Raw genomic sequence first — 20,925 nt, 5'->3', positions numbered from 1 at the left:
AGAAATTATTATTGCCTTATCTTGCTAATATAACAGTTACAATTCTAAAGCAATAATATAAAATTCGGGTAAATTTCTTTTAGAGATAATATTTAAACATGGGCGCATGCGCGATTAACAATTTTAAGCTCGCGCAATAGTAAGAGTAGTACTTCCGGTATCCGGCAAACGCCCCAGTGTATGTAGATAGTTATGTTGTCAGATTGAATTCTTGCCACTTGTGTATCGTGTTTGTTGTGTTGTTATTAAGTCGATTGTCATAAAGTGACAGTGTACATATCGCTGACTTTCATTGAGGCTTCATACTGGTAAGCGAATTGTCATTAATTTATCAATACTGATTAATGCATCTCACTGCCGCTAGACTCATATTAACTTTGCTGAAAACATTTTACTATTTACGAGGTTCCGCAGTTTATATTATCTGTACTTTAATGTAATTCATATATAAATATATACATATATGTGTACTCGAAAAGTGCGATATACCGTATGTGTAAGTTGAACAATTATAATCGTTTTTTCGATAAAAGATACGAAATTGCATTTGGTTTGGTTATGAACATGGTTATACTTGTATGTATCTCCTACTGTGTTTCGACTGTGAGTCATACTATGCTGCACCTGACACTTGACACCTGGTAACGTATTTTAATTCTATACAATGTTGAAGAGGTATCTAAATCTCATTAAATAACATATTTTAATTACTATGTTTCATATTTGCCGTAAAAATTGAGATTTGTAATTTAAAAAATACAAATAACATTTTTAATGAAGGTATTTAAAATTTGATGCCTATATAAGGATATATTTATTTAACGTATGAAGTTATTCAATTTAATGCTAGATAGAAGTATTTAGATTTATATAAAGATATGTTTTTGATTACTTCTACTTAAAGGTACTGCTTTGGGATATAATAATCTTATTAAATCTTGATAATAATTAACAAAATATTCATTACCAAGATTTTGTATTATTAGGTTGGTTACATGATACGGTCCTGTGATTCTGACGCGAGATTAAAATTCCATCGTGAAAGCTGACGAAGTGAGTCCGTTATCATTATTCATCATCTACACGTCGAACGCATTAGTTTTTGTATTCTATTTATCATTATTTTGCTTATCATTATATTTTTTAACAGTCATTTGCGTGATTAGTGAAAAACGTTATTTCGAAATGTCAGAACTTAGTAAAACGATAGAAGATAATTCCCGAATGGTACCAGGTGCTTATAAAAAGGTTTTAAATATGTGGAAAAATCGTGAGTATAAATTAAAATTCTTTTACTCTCTGATCCAATATGAAAAATGATATGTTCTCTATTACTGTTTATAATACTCAATGTTTGATTCATGAAAATTTAACAAATTGTCAAAAAATTAATATATTATATTAACTAATTATAATTTTGTAGTTTTTTAATGAATAAACCATATGTGAATGCAAAAGATGATTATGAAGCTATTATTACAATTATAATAAATATTATATTGCGGAAATTTTACGTTGAGTATCTATTCAATTCTTATAAAATAATGGTCAACATTTTATTACTTATTTTTATGTTGATTATTATGTAACATTACATAAATATATGGTAAATTTTTGCTATAATGCATAATAATGGAATTTATATTAAGTATTGATCGTATAGGATATAATTTAAAACATTGTAATATTTCAGTTTTAGATAAAATTTATCATTATCAGTGTAAGCTATTTGTAATAAAGCGAAGTCTGATAGAATAAAATGCGTTCATAGGTGTACCGAAAATGTGAGTCAAATGCGAATGTGAGTCATTATGAATTATTTGATCTTCGTTCCGACCTGTCTGTGAGAAACGTTCTACGAGTTAAATTTTTTCTGCATAAGGCAGGTGTGCTTTAATATATTTTTATATCAGTAGTAATTTTATACTAAATCAGATCTTATGATTTTATTTATTGACTAACATCCTGTTAGTAGTTACTATTAGTAGTTACTATTCATGTACCTAACTAAATTAGTAATCCGTTGGACTTCTAGTTGCTGCGAAGAACAGTTACGGGTTAAAGTTTGACGGTCCTGTTAGAAACGAAGTTAGATTTCGAAAGTCCTGCGCTGCACGTGGCTCTTTACCTAAGGAACTTGCAACAATTTCGGGTCTTGACCACCCTGCGGCAGCACCGCAGAGTGCCGGTCGAAACCTAAAGCAGTAGAGCATTGCGCCGACTGCTTCTAAAGTAGACTGTTTTAGAGGGTAGACACTCCACCCTTACGAATCTCGCGAATTCATTCAACATTTTCATTCGCAATGTGCAATCTAACTCGAGTTCAGCTTTTTATCAAGTGTCAATAACACTGCAATATCTGGAAGTGATTTGATATCAATTGTTATTTTTTAAATATTTGGGTGGTGTTCCAAGAGCTAAACAAATTTTTTGCCAAACTATATATTATGGTATTAAGTCGACTGGTTAAAAAGGATATACAATTGAAATGAGCGTTGCAAACATTTCTTAGTGAGGATGGTACATTAATCTCGTCTCGTGTACAATATTAATTTACATTCTTAATTACATTCTGTACGGTTGAGTTTATAAACGTGATTCATTCACACGTCTGTCCATCCGCGATTCTATTCGTTATATTATTCACATGCATTGAAATTGAAAAGCATGCGCTTGTGATGATATCCTGTATACGTGTACGTTCATCCTTTGACTGCTACTTATCAGATTAGCTTCTGGTGCATTTTCTGTCATAAGATTATGAAAAAGACGAATGCGGGTCACGTTTGGAAGGATGTACGGTTACTGCCAGATAGAATGTCTATTCTTTCTCTAACGCGAAACTTACTTTCTTCGTACATCTTGTAATCCGAAACCATTCTAAAATAGAATTTAGCGTTTCGAAATATCAAAAAATTGAATGATCGTCGTTTTACTTACTTGCATTAGATGGGCATACAACGTCCATTTCTATATCTGTTACACTGATCTCGAAAACGTAAACTTGGGCGTTGTTGGAATCGATCATCGCGCCATCAAGGGAAATTCGCGGGGAAAATACACGCCTATACACACCGTACGATTCCTCGAAAGTGTCGTAATTTTGTTGCAAATGTTCTCGTAGGTATTTATTATAAAGACGTTACGTATGTGTTCCTAGAAACTGTTGCTTGTAAATGATAAAGTGAAGATTTTTGAGTCGTTGAAACAACAAATATAAGCTTGATAAAACTTGCATAAATATTTTATCTTTGTTAATATTGACAATAAATGATAGATATAGCTCTTCTGATGTACGTTGATCGTTAATCAGACTGTTTATTAGTGGCTTCTGTAAAGAAAGGAAGTAAATTGATGTTAGTTACTAATCTTATTGTTTCGTTAAAGCGCGTATTTGGTTGCTAGTTTACGATATCAATGGATACATACCGTAAACACATAAACCGGCTGTGAACAAATGTAATTTATACCGGTTGTACATGAAACAATTTATAGTTGGTGATTCCCGTGGGAAATCCGGTTGAAACGAAATATTCGGTTGCTTGGTTGAAAAGGGCCAACAGAGCTAAAATATTCAAGTACCAGTTTCAACTATATACGGCTGTGAGGGGTCAGCGTTGAACTTGAGCCTAAATATTAAAGTATTCTTCTATCCGCCGTTATTATCTTCAATACTATTCCGAGTCAATAATCGTTATATATTAAGAACCGTTTACCCTATTTTTTACTTACCATTGTTGCATATATTTTAATCTATATAAAAGGAAAAAAAAAAAAAAAACAAAACGACACGAAATTTCGAATTAGCAGTCAATATTTTACATTGTTACGAAGTTGTCCGTGCTTGTATATAATATATATTCTCTGTCTCTCTCGTTGATACGTATGAAATGTATCGATCAATTTTATCGGGTCTTTCGAATCAATTGATTCGAACGGATCAAACGGTATCATTGTAAAACGATCCTAGTTGATAAGAGCCGCGTGACATAACACATACCGGCCTATCGGTTTGAAAGCATCGAAAGTTCGGTTGAAAGCCGGCGAAAGGCGTTTATTGCTGATACAACGGAAATCCATAATCGATATTGACGATGTTTAAATGCTGTGTGTGCAACAAAAGTTCAAAGAAGGAGAGGCCGAACGGCGAGGTGACGAAGTCGACGCCAAAGAAAAATCAGAAAGCGGTCGACTCGCAATTAGTTGGCATTGATTCATCGAAGCTCGAGGAAAACGGGCCGACCGGTAGACAAGAGAAGTTGAACGGCGACGTGCAGAGATTTGAGAAAGTTTCTCCGTCGATGGAGAAAAACAGCACGGAAGTGGTCGACGACCTGACCGTTAAGAGTCCGTTGCCTACCGGAAAGCGCGACGAGGTCAACGATAATTCTCTCTTGCGAACCGAAACAATAGTAAAATCGAACAATAGCAAGAAAGATGACAATGAGAACGATACCAGAAATGAGGGTGATCGAACGAAACTAGAGAAGGAAGATGGCGAGGTAAACGGAAATAAGGATGCTAATGGAAACGGAAAGGCGGAGAAAAATGATAATGTAAGCGGATACGTGGGTGAGGGCGGAGCGATGGAAGCAATACTGAATTCTGGGGTTTCTGATACCCTTAAGACCAATCTTTATGACTCTTTCGGGTATATCGAGAGAACGATCGATGATGGGCCCGAGGAGGAAGGCGATGATTCCGTTTTCGAAGATTGCCCGAACGATACTAACGCGAATAAAAAGACGCCGCCAGGTACATATATCCTTAATGCGCAGTTTTTCCTTGGTAAAGAAAATAGATATTTTTAAATTCGTTTAAAGATGAAAGATTCGCGCAGGACGTTAAATTACACTTTCTGATAAATAGAACGCGTTATATCTATAAAAAGTGGCAGCAAATATGAAAATGCGATAGTAATTGAACTGGTTTATGCGTTAAATTTCAATTTCGCTTTTTTGAGATACTGATTCACTCTCGAAATTACATATATTTTAATATTTACATTCATAATGTGTATATACATAATTACGTTTGTTGCCCACTAGAATGCATAATTCCGTGACCTGCGAACGAATTCTTCATTTTAAAGCAAAGCCAAAAATGGAAATTCCCTACCGTCATCTATAAATATGCAATTTGCTCATTTCACGACTCGTTCTCTCGTTGATTTTTCAACATTTCCTTACATGTGATTTACAATATTAATAACAGCATCAAATATGTTAAAAATTCATTACAAGCAATTACATGCTAAATTAGGAATTTCATTATCGTGTTGGAATGTAGGATTTCAAATGCGTTAAATTATTTTGAATTATAAATGAGGAAATTGCATACAACGTATAATGGCTATACGAAAGTATTTCAACGCTTGTCGCAGAAAAGTTGTACGTCCATATTATATGTATTATACAAGATATTTTGAAATTTCATTAGTACATCAGACAAGTTTTAAAGCAATTCGAAAATGTATATACAAGTGTAATGCAAACATGTACTTATTGTTAGTAAAAAATTAATATGCCGGATTTTCTTTTGGAATATTTTTGTAACATCGCTATTAGCTAGTTTTCGAGAAAAAAAATTCGATTCCAAAGATTACTGGGCTTGTTAGTGTATAAGTATATTTTGAAAAAATTTGCATCTTTCGAATCATCCTTTTATATAGAAGACTGATAGGCATATTATTTCAGTTAAACATTAATGCACGAGTCAATGTTGATGATAACTAATTAACGTGACTTACTAATATATAATAAATAATTGATTGTTCAACTATTTTATTGATCGTTATGAAACTGTACATAGCTTGCAATAAATATCTTGCAACTTTTACGTGCATTTACTAAATTGAATTTTGCCATTACGATCATGATTATTACAGAGCTAACGAAATTTCGATATGTTTTGTATAAGACACATAATACATTCATCAAAATTTTCTATAAGCGTTCAACTGCATTTCGTGAGTCACTGCAGATATGTAGATAAAGATATCTATATTGGGGTGTACGATGCGCAGTTTCGTCAATTCCTCGGTGGCTTTCGGAGGAGGAAGACGGCGAGCACGACTCAGAAGAGTGCAGCGGAATGCAGGAACCACCGGCGACGCCGGTTGCTCGCGACGAACTAGCTTTAAGGCGTCACAGATTCTTCTCCGATTTGTTACACGTTACGCAAAACGCGACGGAGCACAGAGTGAGGTTTGACCCTCTAGGACCGATGGTGCACGCTGGTTAGGGTCTACCCTAAATCCATTTCTTACTTTGTATGACTCTTAGATCTTCTGTTCGAATTATTTACTTGCTTATTATTTATTTATTATTATTATTATTTATATGAGAATATCGGATACAACCAAGCCGATCTATTCTAATTTTCTAATTATGCTTCAGAATGAGTGGAAAATACCTTGCAAGATGAGTGCGGTATGATCGTGATTTGGACACAGATGAGTGATCTTAAGGATTTTTGTAAATCAAGTCCATTTTATGGAACCTTGGAGGGCTGGAATTATTATAAATATTATTATTATTATTTCTTTGCAAAATTGTTTGAGATTATATTTAGGAAAATATTTCATGTGAATAGAGATATTAGTTGAAAAACATATGCAGTTACAAACACTAAGAATTTTATGATTGCATCATGATTATTTAATGCGGTTGACTAAATTTATTTGTATCAAGATTACAATACATGTTCCGCAAACTTAGGATAGATTTTTCTGAACAACTGATTTTAGATGAAATATCGGACAAATGTCGTGTGATGTTTCCGTCAAAACTTGAATATTATGATTAATTTATCAATATGCCACACTGTGTATAAGAGACTATTATATATGGTAATTATTTCTTAGGAAAATCATTTGTTTTCAAGTTGTGACAAAGAGTTTTATAACTTTACTCTGTTCCACATATTGGTACCGTCCAGTGTAGTGTTTCGTTATTATTCGCTCTATTTTTATATTTCGGTCTACTTACCTTTCAACTTTTTGGTGTATTATTTCACGCTACTATCGTTTTCATTACAAAAAGAGAAGAATATTTAAAATAATTAGAACCGTCATTAAAAATACACACCAGTGATTTCTTGTCTTTTCTTAATTATGAAAAATACATTTTCCTTTAATTACAAGTATAAAACAACAATGAACAATATACATTTATTTTTAAATTTTATGTATACAAATAAGTTATAAATTATAAAACATCTTTTAATTAAGTGTTTACATGATTCTGATTCTGATGAGAGATTTTAATTATTAAATACTTATTAATGCGTGAGATTCCATACAGAATGGTATCTACCCACGCGTGATTCAATTTCCGAAGATTTTCTAAGAATAGGCCGCGGCACACACCCGCGTTGAATATCATTAGAGCCGTAGTTTAGTTCTTCAAGCGTTTCTGAAAAGGCTACAGGATCTCGTCCGTGAAATCTTTTGTCCGTACAGGAATAATCTTTAATCAGGGGAAAGAATAATTAAGCCAGGTGTGTCTTTGTAATTTAGCGTGGCATAAGTCACAGAAACACCGAATTAATTCATTTGTATATTATTTCACATTTAATTATAAATTTAAAAATTGTCTAATTTAAAGCAAGTTATTCTTTGACCTTAATTTTCTTGCGGTTCATGAATTTTTATAGTAATCGAAATGTTGTACACTTATCTTAAAATTTACAATGTGATTATCGTGTCTCGTTTAATGTAACCTATTATTTACAACTTTCACTTACAGTAATTATCAGGTACAATTTTATAGTTATCGTGAATTTGTTTTATGTTAACATTTTCAAGTACACATAAATTTATTTATAATATTACATGTCGCTTGCAACATAATGATCTAGTGGCTGTAGATGTTAATGTAACTATTTATACGTTCATTCTATATTTAATTTAGTCGCTCTTAATGCGAACTTTCGGGAATATATTTCTTTCAATCACTGAAGATTTTCTGTTAATCGGTATTAATAATTTATTAGTTGTGAATCAACAAATTTTGTTTCATTGCCATTTCATTTTCAAATATTGGGTTTATAAAAGTATAATTATAATAAAGAATATTTTATTATTACATTCTATGGATATTTAAGTTTAATTTTGTTTAGTTTTTGCGTATATTTATAGTTACTTTATATAGAAACAAACAAAAATGAGATATAGAAATGATATAATAATAATAGATATAATATTGAATAGATAAAAAAATAATTTTGTTATTAACAATATTGGAGTATATTTCCATTTTATATACATATAAATGTATTGTAATTAAAGGTTGTGAAACTAGCGATAAGGAGGAACATCTGGAAGAGTTGGTAAATAGATTAGAAAACGTTACAAAAAGATTGGAAAACGTAAGAGTCCAATCCATAACCGAAACACAAGATTCTGCTGTTCAAACAAATACACCATCACCAAAGAGGTCTCAAGCAGTAAAAAATAGTGACTCAGTGCTGTCTGCCTCATCTCCTCATTCAATAGAGAAAAAAGCAGAAGACAAATTTATCAGCATGTCAGTCGCAGGATATAAACAGTTTTTAGACGGTCCTGTGAAAGAATATTTACAATTGAGTGAAAAAATTGGTGGTGATGTAGCTACTCACAGCAAGCTTGTAGAAAAGGCATTCAAGTAAGTACTTTACTATCAATTTGTGTATTTTAAATTCTTGATATGTTTATGTAAGTTATTAAGTATCGTAAATTTATTTTCATAGCATTCAGTTGGAATTTATTCAAACTGCAGCAAGTCGTCCAGCCCCAACAAACCAATCAGAGCAAATTTCTCTTCTTGCACCCACATCTGCACAGATTCAGCAGATTCAAGAGTTTCGCGAGAAAAATAGAGGATCCCAGTTTTTCAATCATCTATCAGCAATTAGTGAAAGTATTCCAGCTTTGGGATGGGTTGCAGTATCGCCTACTCCAGCACCTTATATAAAAGAAATGAATGACGCTGGACAATTTTATACAAATCGTGTGTTAAAGGAATGGAAAGAGAAGTAAGTTTTTATTGTAGACTATTATTTCTTATAATAATAAGTATGATATCTTCTTATTGTCTTTTTCATATGTATAACAATTTGTTTTCTGGAAATTAATTACTGATGCAGAATTCATTTAGTTTTTTATATCTACAGAAATAAAGTACATGCTGAATGGTGCAAGGCTTGGGTACAGACACTAAGTGTTCTACAGGAATATGTGCGTCAGCACTACACAACAGGACTTGTATGGGCAAAAACTGGCTCTGCACCAACAGGCATCCCACCACCACCACCACCGTGTATGCCTCCCATGGGAGACGTAACACCGGCAGATATTATCGATGACAGAAGTGCTCTTTTCGCCGAAATTAATCAAGGAGAAGCTATTACAAAGAGTAAGTGTAACTTTTTAAATTACTAAATGCGGAATTTATTAAATAATGAAATTTTTAAAATGAATCGGTAATTTACAGACTTAAAGAAAGTTACGTCAGACATGCAAACACATAAAAATCCTTCATTGAGAACCGGACCAGCACCATTTAAAGCACCAGTTGTTGATAATGCTATATCTACAAAAACAGTGCCGCCTGCAAATGCACCAATTGATAAACCCCCTGTATTTACTAGAGATGGAAAGAAGTGGCTTGTGGTAAGTAATATCATTTTGTTGCTTCATTCTATTAGTTTATTCTGTATTGACGAAATTTCATTTTTGTTATAGGAATATCATAAAGGCAATAAAGATCTGCTTATTGACAACGTGGAGATGAACAATGTAATCTATATGTTCCGATGTCATGATAGTACTTTAGTTGTCAAAGGCAAAGTTAACTCCATCGTTATGGATTCATGCCGTAAATCATCCGTTGTTTTCGACTCTGTTGTGTCGAGCATCGAATTCGTCAATTGTCAGAGTGTACAAATGCAGGTATGTTATTTATTCCCATTATCTGTAAAAGATGCAACAACATATGATGCTTTCTAACATCATGTGAAAAATATATTTATTTCCAAATGAGTACATATATATACAACATAATTATACGATGTTCATGTTCTGTATTAAAAGTGTATATTACAAAAATATAATAGACATTATCAATGATGAATTTTATAAACATAGATAAATAATATTATTTATGATCTAATTTTACTTATATTTTTTAATGTTTCGATGTAAGCTTCTTACAAATGTTTTGCAATTCTTCTAGATGCATAAAATTCGATTCCTGGTGAAGAATTTCTAATAGAGCTATATATTCCTCATTGCTTAACTCCTTAGGTGTTCCGCATATTTGAAATTTGTTTAACGTTGTTTTTGTCGTTTTTGAAATATTCTCCAAATCTGATATAGATGTACTTGTATCGATAACAGAAGGTTTAGCAGTTACATCGACTTCTTTTTGCTCAACAGACAAGAAACATAAATTTTTTAATTTAGAATTTAATAAAATGTTCGACACCGAGTCTTTTTGCGTTTTCGGTACTGATAAATTAGTTGACGTAGTTTGGTCCAGCTCATTACCATTTATGACGGTAGAAACAACAGTAACGATTTTGTGTATCCTATCCTTCTCATTTTCTGTGGGGATCCCTCGAAGTTCATCATACTTTTTATTGGCTTGATTTTCTTCCATCTTTTGTACACTTACTTCTCTATTTTTAATATATTCCAAAAACTTATTTGGATCCACTATTTTTGTCGAAGCGTGGTCATATTTTGTGAATATGTTAACATATATTACCATTTGTTCTTGCGCGATAATATCATTGCCGGCATTTTCATTTATATTTTGTGCAATCTGTGATGTTTTTATTAAATCTTGCTTATGATTATCAGCGTCATTTACCTTTCCTACGAAAGAGTTTACCTCTTCTATACATGAATCTGTATTTCTTGATTTACCTTCCACTTGAATTTCATCTATTTCATTTTGGTCCTTATTATTACTCGGATTATCCCTCCAGAACATAGTCATTGTCAGTGGTCCTCTCATCGGACTCTTAGGTCGCGATTCATTTTCAGTCTTTCGAGCTGCTTCCAATCGACTTTTTAAAATCGGTATGCAAGATTTTGAAGATGTTCTCGGAATTGGTGACAAAGATTTGAAAGGACCTTTTGATTTTAATTTAGTTTCTAACGATTGAGTGTAATTTATAAAATTTGTATTGCTTGGGTATTCATGTGACCGTGGTGTTATTTCTTTTGGTGATTCGTTCGTTCGAAAACTTACTTGCGATCGGGATCGTTTTCTATCTAATTTAACACTATCTCCTGTGTTACACCTAGGTTCTGCAGATAAATCACTTAATTTTGGATATGTTGTGTTTGTACTATCTTCTGCTTTGATTTGAACAGTGTTCAACAAATCGGATTTTAAACCTTTTATGTTTCGCGAAGCTATTGATCTTTTCAGTTTCTCGGATTTTAAAGTATAGTTTTCGTGGCTCCACGATTTCATTGTCGCGTTCGTTCTTTTCATTATATTATCTTTTTTCGTCTCTCTTGGAGAAACTTGTCGTGGAGATAAATTTGACGAGATAATATTTTGTTCTAGATGTAATGTTTTCATATCATTCGCTGGCAAATTGGGTAGCGTTTCGTCAATCGGAACATTTTCTGCAAATAATAAATTATAATTATCAACAGCATATGCCACTGGAGATCTATTGTTCCGAATTTCCTTTTCTTCTTTTAAAGCCTTTGCTTCTTTAATCGTATCAATATTCTCTGTACAAGATTTAGAAGATAATGAATTGTTTTTATTAGACATTTTACCTTGGAATTTTGATAAATTTTGTTTCATATCGAATTCATCATTTGAAAGTTTAATAAAAGACTTGTCAGTGACCATGATATTCGTTTTTTTAGTGTCACTTGCAATACCTTTTAAATTGTCATGCTTGCTGTGTAATGTATTTTCCTTGTTATTTTGCGTATACAGATTAGAGTGTAAGTAGCCTTTAAGGTTTTTTGAATGTGTATTATTTAATTTCGTAGTAGAACTCGAGGCTTCATCTGTAAAATACATACTGCTGTGTGGAGAAATAAGATTGGAGTAAGATTTTAAAAAATCCGTCTCTTTTATTAGTTCTTTTTTATTCAGATTTGTAAATAGATTTTGTGTAACCGAATTCTTTTCATCTTGAAAGTGATCGTGTTTGTTGTAATTAGTTTCTGTTTTATTATAGTTATTTATGTTTGTAGTATCATATTTCTGAAGAGTAATTGTGTTTGTTGAACACGTTTTTACATCTTTTTCATTGATAGTATCATCACTGAAATTATTATTGACGTTCAACCAATCTAATTCTAACTTTTCTTTGTCTAATGACTTGTTAATCAGTACTGTTACAGATGGTGGTTCCGGAATGTTAGAATCATTGGACTGATTTATGGTGGATGTTAATGAATCCCGTATTAAATTTGTTCCACATGAAGTTTCTTTACTCTCACTGGGTGATAATTCATATATTGGATCTTCGTTTTCAACTATACCGTGCATTTCCAATGTTTTATTTATGTTTCTGTGGAGCAACGTTTGTTCGATTAACGAACACGCACCAGGATTTCTTTTTAATGTTAAATTCGAGTTGCATGATAAAATTTCTTGATCTTCGTATTTTTCATTATCCAATGTACTCAGTTTCAAGTTCGATATATCAGTTCCTGTGTCTTTAGTAATTCTAACATTGGTACATTGTTTCAGAGATTCAGAGTTCAGAAAATTGGAAGTTATCTCATTGTTCGAATCTTCAATCTTCTCCGATGAAGGAGTTTCGTCTAAGTTTTGTGAAAACAATTCTACGCTATTCGTGTCCCGATTTAGAAACTCATTTACATCATTCATGCGCGTGAAATGCTCTTTGAAATTCTCTTTCTCATGATCGTAGCCGTAACATGTCCTTTCTTCGTTCATATTCGCCTCTGTTGTATTTAAACAACTTACAAATTTTATAAGCTTTTCATCAGACTCGTTCAATATGTCGTTTAAATATCTTATCCGTAAATTACTTGGAACTATTTCGTTTCCTTGAAAGTGGTTATGCTTTGGTAAAGATAGCTTATTTTTAATCTCATTTCCTTCCTGAATTATATTACTAAAACTAAAATATTCAGAGGGTGAACTAAGGTTTTGTTTCGAGTCCAGATATTTTTTACACGTGTCCAAGTCTTTAATTTCATTTCGTTGATTAAGGTCTTGTTTCAAATTGAAAAACATATAAGTTTTACTGTTTTTCTCGGTAGAACTGCTAACAGACTGTTCTTCTGATATAATATCCAAGAACTTTGATTGTAGATTATTGTTAACGTAAGAGTACCTGCCGTAATCCGATACAGATTCGTTACTCATCTCTTCCTTCTTTTCGTCTATGTAGCATATCTTTTCCAGTTCGACACGCGTTAATAATGCTCTTTTGAATTGAAGGGCTTCTTGAAGTAATAACGCTGTCGGCTTGTCATCTAATTCACTATCCTTTGATACCTCTGTATGGCTCGAAGCTGGTGATATTATTGCATCCTCGTCAGTTTCCATTGCAACTGGATATTGATCAGAGCCATTGAATTGCTTCGCTTGATTGCCCTTCGTGTATACATCATCCGGTATTGGTATGCAATTTTCTGATATTACTGTCTTCTTCTTAACTTCCTTTTCTTCAGAGGAATCCGATGAAATAGTATAATATATTCTTTCAGGTATTCTTTCATATTTTACGCTAGAAGAATATACAGTCTGATTATTTGGAATTATCTGTAATTCGTGGCCATTCGTAGAAGATATTTTTGCCTCGTCGTTCCTTGTAAGCAGACAATAAGGATCATTTATGTTATTTACATGATACGCGTTGAACATATTCGAATAATTTCGAATAGACGCTACTGAACTTCTAGTTGTTTCATCGCTTTCGTATTGTTCAGAGCTGTTGGAAGTTGTCCGTTGGATTTCCTTACTGTTATTCCTGATATTTCCATTGGCCTTTATTTCGATATTTTCGGTGTTCTTCAAATTGTCCGTGTCTGTCGTGACTGAGACAAGCGTACTCACGATGTTTTTGCAAACGCTGTTCATTTTATTGCTATTATCTCGTTGGTTCTCCGAGGCTTTCATATCAATATTTTGCAACTCGTACATACGCAGAACATTATGTAAGCTCTCTAATTTCTTTTTCACTTGGTACAGGGCTTCTTGAGACGTTTTCAGCTTTTTCCTCGGTTCACACGAAACTAACATCTTCGAGGTCAGTTGCTGGGGGAACACATCAGCGCAAAACGATATGTTCATTTTTGGGGGCAATAAACGTTTGTCAATCAGTTGTAGAACTGGATAAATCGCATTCGATAGTTCCAAACGCTGCTCGTTACTTTGCTGCTTTCTATCAATTTTTTCAAGCTTCTTCTCTCCTTTATTTTCCTCTTTTCCGTATTCATTTCTATTATTCTTTTCAAGCTTTTCGCTCACATTAATCGCGTCTTTTCCTCGAACACCTCTTCGTTGCTGCAATACGATTAAACACGATCATTGACGATCTCGTACAATTTTGTCTCCAGATATAACAACTTGTTCATTTTTACCTGCGTATCTGACCAAAAATTTTTTATCGACGATTCATTGCTGATCTCAGACGAGCTACAGACTAATCCGAGATTTTTATTGCTGTCGTGTAATTCTTTCAAATACTTTTTGCAATCGTCTATAGTTCTCGTGAATTTCTTACACGCCGGGCTCATCTTGACAGTTTCAGCGTTCTTCGAGCTTCTCCGCAATTTTTTCCCACATTTAGCGTACCTCTTCTTCGGGAACAGCGGAACCGATATCGCGTTCCGATGATGCACTTGGAAATTTTCGTTTCTCAATGTCTCACGGTGCTTTCGATCGATCGCATTTTTCAACATAGAATTTAGCCTGAAAATAGAATTTATTAAGTTGTCATTCGATGATATATTTGCAACAATAACTCTGAACGCGTAACCGTACTTTACGGATATATCGCTGCTACTTTTCGATGATTTGCTGCTGTATTCGACTGGCAAGTTTTCTTTCCGCAGATGAGGGTACATCCTCTTTTTCTTTGCATCGAACAATTCGGTCAGACGATGCTCCGAAGGGTAATACTTTGAACACGAAAAGTACGATTCGTTGCGTCTGGGGCTAAAAAAAAAAAAGAGAAGAAAAAAATATACCAAGATAACCGTTATTTCCTTTATTTTCTCTCTTTCTCTCTCTTTTTAAACATTTTTTTAGCACCTTAACAATACATGTTTTATCCAATTATTACGATCATTCGGATTGGACAGAGTTAGTCGAAGGTTTCTTAGATTCTTCTTAAAGTTCGATTTCTGAACCTGATGGGGTAAAGGCCAAGTACCATACTGGAGTTTATACGTTAGTATATTGACTTTCAGTTCAAGGTCCTCCACTTTGTATCCAACTTTATTAAGCACATCTTTATCAATGGACGCATCGTTACCACGTTTTCCTTTGATATATATTATACGTAGTAATACCACGCACATAGATATTACGGCCAGTACCTTTGAATATTATTAACGCGATTAATAGAATATCCTTATTTGATAAATACTATCTTTTTCATTTATCTTTTTCTATCTTTATTTTTTCCTTTTGAACATAGCGTTCAGATATAAAAAGTCTTATCAGTTTCAAGAACTTACCTGACCGCTATGTTCATGTATTCATAGACCTTTAATTCGATATTCATTGCACAAGTCAAAAATAATAATTCTCTGTACCCGCCAGACTATGCTTTCGTTCCTCAAGCAGTCGAGAACGTCGGTTACGATCTCATTCCACACGTAATTTGCGATTGCTTTTGGACATTCCTTCCAGTCAACTTCGCAGATCATTCGCACAGGTTCGAGATTTCCGCCTGCGTACAGCGATCAAGCGTTTAACAACGATTTGCATTTCCAAGCTTTATTAACGGATTTTATTCGTGCAACACGGACAGCAAAGTTTTGTTAATGAAACAGCTTCGTTCAATTCGAATATTACATGTTAATTGGAATAAAGGAGGAGAAAGAAAATACAAAGACTGAAATCTTACCGAATTGCCAATGCATTTTGATAACGGGAGTAAGTTTGTGTTAAGTGTGAGGTGAAAATTCAACTATAGGCTCCAAAAATTTCATCAAATTCCATCTACGATTATTTCTGCCTACACTACGTGAAATGTGGAAAATCGAAAGAAACTGCGATCGGCAGTTATTGCCTCTCGACGTGTATAATATCGATAGTATACACATATAAAGTGTGTACATAATTATAGATCACAATATAATTAGGCAAGATCGCAAGACCTTATAATATTCTAATCGAAGATCACAAGAGAAAAACCTGACAATTATATATCTGTTATTTTCTGATTTTATTACTTTAAACCGCTTTAAACCGATTAAAAAGTATTATCTTAGTATACGCAATATATCAATATCTTCGGTATTTTGATATTACATTCGATATTACAACGAGTAATATTTTGGAAATTACGAAGAGCCGAGTAAATTCTTCGATAATTCACAGACTATGGTATTCGATTAATTTCTTTTCTTCTTTGATTGCAGGTACTAGGAAAAGTTCCCACGATCTCTATTGACAAAACAGACGGTTGTCAGATGTATTTGAGCTCGGACTCATTAGATGTGGAATTCATTAGCAGCAAGTCTAGCGAGATGAACGTTATGGTACCTCGAGGAAATGGAGATTATGTAAGTTTGACGTGTACTGGTAATTTGTACACATTGAGGTTTCAGGATTTTCCAATCGAATTTTGTTAATTTATTCTACGAGTATAAATAGGAAAGAATTGTTCCCTTTGAGGGGTTCCACTTGAAACTTTTCTCATGATCTAATGAAACTGCTCATAAAACATAGTGAAAAAGTTTGACCAAAAAAAGAAAACGTCTTTTCATATCTTTTATTTTGTATTTTTACAGGCGGAATATCCCATACCGGAGCAATTCAAAACGACCATCAGTTCCAAAGGTCTCAGTACGATCGCTGTCGACTCACTGGGCTAAAGCCTCGATGATGACTCAATTATCCATAGCCTAACTAAATGTCTGTCTAAGAGTACAGTTCATTAGAGGTATCATCTTCAGAGGATTCGTCGATCTATTATTTATTGCTTCTTTAATTAATTTAAGGTTTTAGAAGAAGAGCGAAGAATTAAAGGAGAGATGCGAGTATACATTTTTCGAAAGTATAGAACTGAATTAGATAAATCGATTGAATGTTTTAAATATTCGCAGCTCTATTATATTGTTTCGAAGGTATTTGCCGCATTTCGTGAAGATCATCGACCCCATTCCGAACTAAATTGTAGAATCACGCTTAAAACGACGCTCAATCGATCGAGCCTTATTAAATTTCATGTATAAAAACACGCGGTTATTCGACCGCCTGTGGCTCGATATTTTGTAATATAGTCTTAATTAGATCCCTAGTAATTGTGATTCGTCTATCAAGGTGATAATGGGACGAAAATGGGATTGACATTCTTCACGAATGTGTTATTAACGCACGTTGGTGCTGATACGAGGAGACTGTAGGTTCGATTTAAGTATAAAGCTATGGACAAAAGTTTTTCCACCTTCGAATCGAACCTTTTATACATTTACACCATTTTTTATTGTGAACGAACTTTTGTCCACACCGACGAAATCGTTTCTCGGGATTTTTCAGTCTACTCGCTATGGAATTGCCACTCGACGTTTTCGGTGGGAGAAAAGCGAGCGCCGCACATGTTAAACAAACAGTTTCCGAGGAAGCAGAAACAGAAAGCATTCACGAGTCATTAACAAAGTTACTCTGTATATTAAGCGATGTCATATTAATGGTTTGACGTACAGAGTATGTATTTCGTTGTACGTGGGAAATATAGCAGAGGTGGATACATTATGCTAAAACAGGAAAAAAAAAATTTATAACATAAACTCTTTGATATGATCTTGTTTTCGAGTTACATCTTGTTTTGTGTTATTACTTACTTACCGTCAGAGATTATTTTGAAGTGAACTACCTCCAGCTTCGATATAGGCGTGAGTACGTCTCATCATGGATCGTCGAACTCGTTCGAACAAATGAGATGTTGCACGGATTGGTAAGCAACTTTGGTACGGTGATGAATGTTTTAACGTCGTCAATTAGCGTTTTATAAACTACAGATTTCAAATGTCTCCGTATTTAATAATCGAGCAAATTTGGGTCTGGAGAGTGAGCTGACTGAGAAATGGAGCCTGCACGAAGTATGTGTTAGCTAAAAAATTAAAAGATTGTTGCAATACAAAACAAGCTGTAACTGGAAAACCAGCTCATATTAATCTGAGCTTTTTTTCTTATTTTAGTGTGCTGGATTTATGCCTAGTGTATTTCCTATATAGAACGAGATAACTTGAGACATTTGCACCATTAATACTTTACATATCGTTTCCTTATAGTATATAAACGCATTCATTCAATCACGTAGAGCGTAACTGATTGGAAAGGAATTATTTCGTGCCAGTATATATTATAATACACTTTTCATTGAATTTTCAAGTTTGTGCTTTCAGTTTGCGAGTCTTCCGTGTTCATCGATGTTCATGATGTGTAAATAGAATGGGACGCTGAATTTATTTAATGAGAAACAAATCGATCGTTTATGCGCGTGCGTTTGAGAATTTTCAGACTCGAAAGGTATTTCTCGAGACGACGTGAGATGAAAAATGATCAGGAATAACGGTTGTGCTAAAGTGTCGATGATCCAGCCGCAAAGGATAGATATTCCCCGAAACGATAAATGAATTGTAAACTCGATATTGAATTTTAAAAGCGTGCTGTTTTGAACATGACGTAAATTACATTGTGATTTTTACCTCTTGGTATATTGTGCTAATCGTAGGTATAATCTAATATTAGAACTACTTAGAGGCACGATCTAGAATAACATGATCATAATAGAATAACAATGAAGCAGTTCGATCCTTTTTTACCAGAGAAAAAGACGAAGGAAAAACTCGAAGGAGACACGACCTTTTTTATAATTTATATACCTACATATGTACGTATGTAGTACTATGCCTGTTTGGTTTTAGAATGATGATCGTTTTACTGAGATTATTTATCATTAAGGATCGCACTGCCTGTAATGCCGTAATCTTTAACAGCCTTCGTTTTAATATCGATAGAGTATTATATCGAGGATAATTAATATTTATTTCTGAATATGATTTTCAGTGCTATTTCTAATTGTCCTAATAAAACAAATTAATATTCCATTCAAATCTTGTATTCATAATTCTTTTCACTTTCCAAGAACTTGGAACACGATTAAAGTGTTTTAGATACAACAAGAAATTACAGTCCCTTCTCATCGAATCAGACTCGCATAATAAATAAATTCTACTTTTTTAACTACAAGATGTCGTATATACACATACTGTATCATGTTCTTGATTATTCAAATTATTACTAAATGCACAGACTATTATATACAGATAGAAATTATTTAATTTATTAAATTTTTTACTACACCATATTGAAAGATATCTCCGTATTTTTATGGTCAGGCAATTCATCTGATTTCGAGTGCCATCGAAGAAAACTTCTTCCAATACTTTCGCGAGTCGCTGTAATTATTAATAACTAATACAATTTTGTTATTACAATTTGCTCGTGGCTCTCCTACTAAGAAGAAGATGAGAGACATTGAAAGTTTTGTACAGTCTTAATTCAATGATTAGGGACTTTCATAAACGGCGCCTTCTTTTTCTTTTCTGAAAATTCTTGTTTATTAGCATCAAAAGAATCTTTTTACATAATTAGATACGACATATATACATACACGTTACGTTAAAAATCTTCGAACTTACGAAGAGACTGAAGTAATGAGCACGATATAACATGGCCTTGAGATTCGTTTCGTAATTTAAGCAAAAGAATCAAAATGCCAGGTTCGACTATATATCCCTATGCTAGCAAGTATTTCTGAGTCGATTACGAGTGACTCAGCAATACTATTCTTCGCGTCTATCCGTGCTATCTTCGTACGAATCGAGTCGCGAACAATCTTCTAACGCATAGTCATTAGTAGATTTATTCATATAACTCAAACGTATTAATGTTAACTATCAAACGCAAAGATAATTGTATAGAAGAGTATAAATCAGTGTCGGTTAACAGTATCGTTAATTATCATTAATAACCGAAACTCTCTACAAATATTTCACACCGATGTACGATACACTCTCTAACATTTATCTTCAACTTTTGATTTCTAGCTATGTATTGCACATCTATGTAAAATCAACAAATATTTAATATTTCACAGCAACACTTCCAACGATGGAAAATTTCACACTTTAATCGTGGGACGTTTCTTAGTACCTACGTTTCTATTAGTTACCTTTATATTTGTTTAAACATTTATCTTTTCCCTAACGTTTTGTCCCTTCCATTACAACTTGTAATTGACAGATAATATTTTCACTATTTTTGTCTTTTATAAATTTATACCTTTTCAATATAATATTATGATCGTGATATCGTTGTAAATACGAATTTTAATATTATATTATAAACGTAAATTTATAAATTCCACTATTAACTGATTTGTTCGTTCAATGCGCGTGGTTGGACAAATAAATACGAATACGATCAGTCTTCATTTCACTACAAATTAAGAGGGCAATTACGTTCGTCGCTACCGTCCGAACATTCTAAGAACCCGTTGCATATTCGAGATTTCGGTAGACATTCGCCTAAAGGACATCGATGGCCCTTACACGAAGCGATCGAGGATCGGATATCTTCTCTGGAAATAGCGTACTCGATCCAAGGAAGATAGTGGTGTACTTTCGTGTAGACTCCAGGTCTTCCAGGTCTCGCGCAACCATATCCATTTGAAGTGATGCCTGGAAAG

The 20,925-nt window shown here is 33.5% G+C and overlaps 3 protein-coding genes across 7 annotated transcripts in view; 1 reads left to right on the top strand and 2 right to left on the bottom strand.

Annotated features, from left to right (window-relative positions):
- Positions 1-152: 152 nt before the first annotated feature.
- On the top strand, positions 153-19,288 carry LOC122572221 (adenylyl cyclase-associated protein 1). Of its 4 annotated transcripts, XM_043736968.1 has the most exons (9): positions 3,960-4,755; positions 6,026-6,238; positions 8,291-8,645; positions 8,731-9,015; positions 9,154-9,395; positions 9,474-9,652; positions 9,725-9,931; positions 16,589-16,732; positions 16,961-19,288. In XM_043736968.1, exons 1-9 carry the CDS (start codon positions 4,095-4,097, stop codon positions 17,042-17,044), a joined length of 2,370 nt encoding a protein of 789 aa, XP_043592903.1. In that variant the 5' UTR covers positions 3,960-4,094; the 3' UTR covers positions 17,045-19,288. The 4 variants fall into 4 exon arrangements, with proteins under 4 accessions (XP_043592905.1, XP_043592904.1, XP_043592903.1 ...); XM_043736970.1 differs by lacking the exons at positions 3,960-4,755; positions 6,026-6,238 and adding an exon at positions 153-308; XM_043736969.1 differs by lacking the exons at positions 3,960-4,755; positions 6,026-6,238 and adding an exon at positions 1,073-1,270.
- On the bottom strand, positions 9,962-15,241 carry LOC122572220 (putative leucine-rich repeat-containing protein DDB_G0290503). Of its 2 annotated transcripts, XM_043736967.1 has the most exons (3): positions 14,982-15,241; positions 14,579-14,909; positions 9,962-14,501 (listed from the first exon to the last, which is right to left on the bottom strand). In XM_043736967.1, exons 1-3 carry the CDS (start codon positions 15,062-15,064, stop codon positions 10,167-10,169), a joined length of 4,749 nt encoding a protein of 1,582 aa, XP_043592902.1. In that variant the 5' UTR covers positions 15,065-15,241; the 3' UTR covers positions 9,962-10,166. The 2 variants fall into 2 exon arrangements, with proteins under 2 accessions (XP_043592902.1, XP_043592901.1); XM_043736966.1 differs by having other exon boundaries at positions 14,579-15,241.
- LOC122572219 overlaps positions 18,874-20,925 on the bottom strand; it is a 33,917-nt gene continuing 31,865 nt past the window's right edge. Inside the window, exon 13 of the mRNA XM_043736965.1 lies at positions 18,874-20,917. Within this exon, the coding sequence (XP_043592900.1) occupies positions 20,676-20,917 (242 nt within the window). The 3' untranslated portion in view covers positions 18,874-20,675. The remainder of the gene's footprint in view (positions 20,918-20,925) is intronic.

This window comes from Bombus pyrosoma, linkage group LG10, assembly GCF_014825855.1.
Source record: "Bombus pyrosoma isolate SC7728 linkage group LG10, ASM1482585v1, whole genome shotgun sequence".
NCBI classification, from domain to species: domain Eukaryota; kingdom Metazoa; phylum Arthropoda; class Insecta; order Hymenoptera; family Apidae; genus Bombus; species Bombus pyrosoma.
The sequence above is the reverse complement of the archived record's forward strand: the minus strand, read 5'-3'. Positions and strand labels throughout refer to the sequence as shown.

Coding starts and splice junctions, on each gene's coding strand:
- LOC122572221 (XM_043736968.1), top strand. CDS start 4,095: ATGTTTAAATGCTGTGTGTGCAACAAAAGTTCAAAGAAGGAGAGGCCG. Junction 9,016..9,153: donor TTAAAGGAATGGAAAGAGAA/GTAAGTTTTTAT, acceptor TTATATCTACAG/AAATAAAGTACATGCTGAAT. Junction 9,653..9,724: donor ATGGAAAGAAGTGGCTTGTG/GTAAGTAATATC, acceptor TTTTTGTTATAG/GAATATCATAAAGGCAATAA.
- LOC122572220 (XM_043736966.1), bottom strand. CDS start 15,064: ATGTACCCTCATCTGCGGAAAGAAAACTTGCCAGTCGAATACAGCAGC. Junction 14,502..14,578: donor ATTTTTGGTCAGATACGCAG/GTAAAAATGAAC, acceptor ATCGTATTGCAG/CAACGAAGAGGTGTTCGAGG.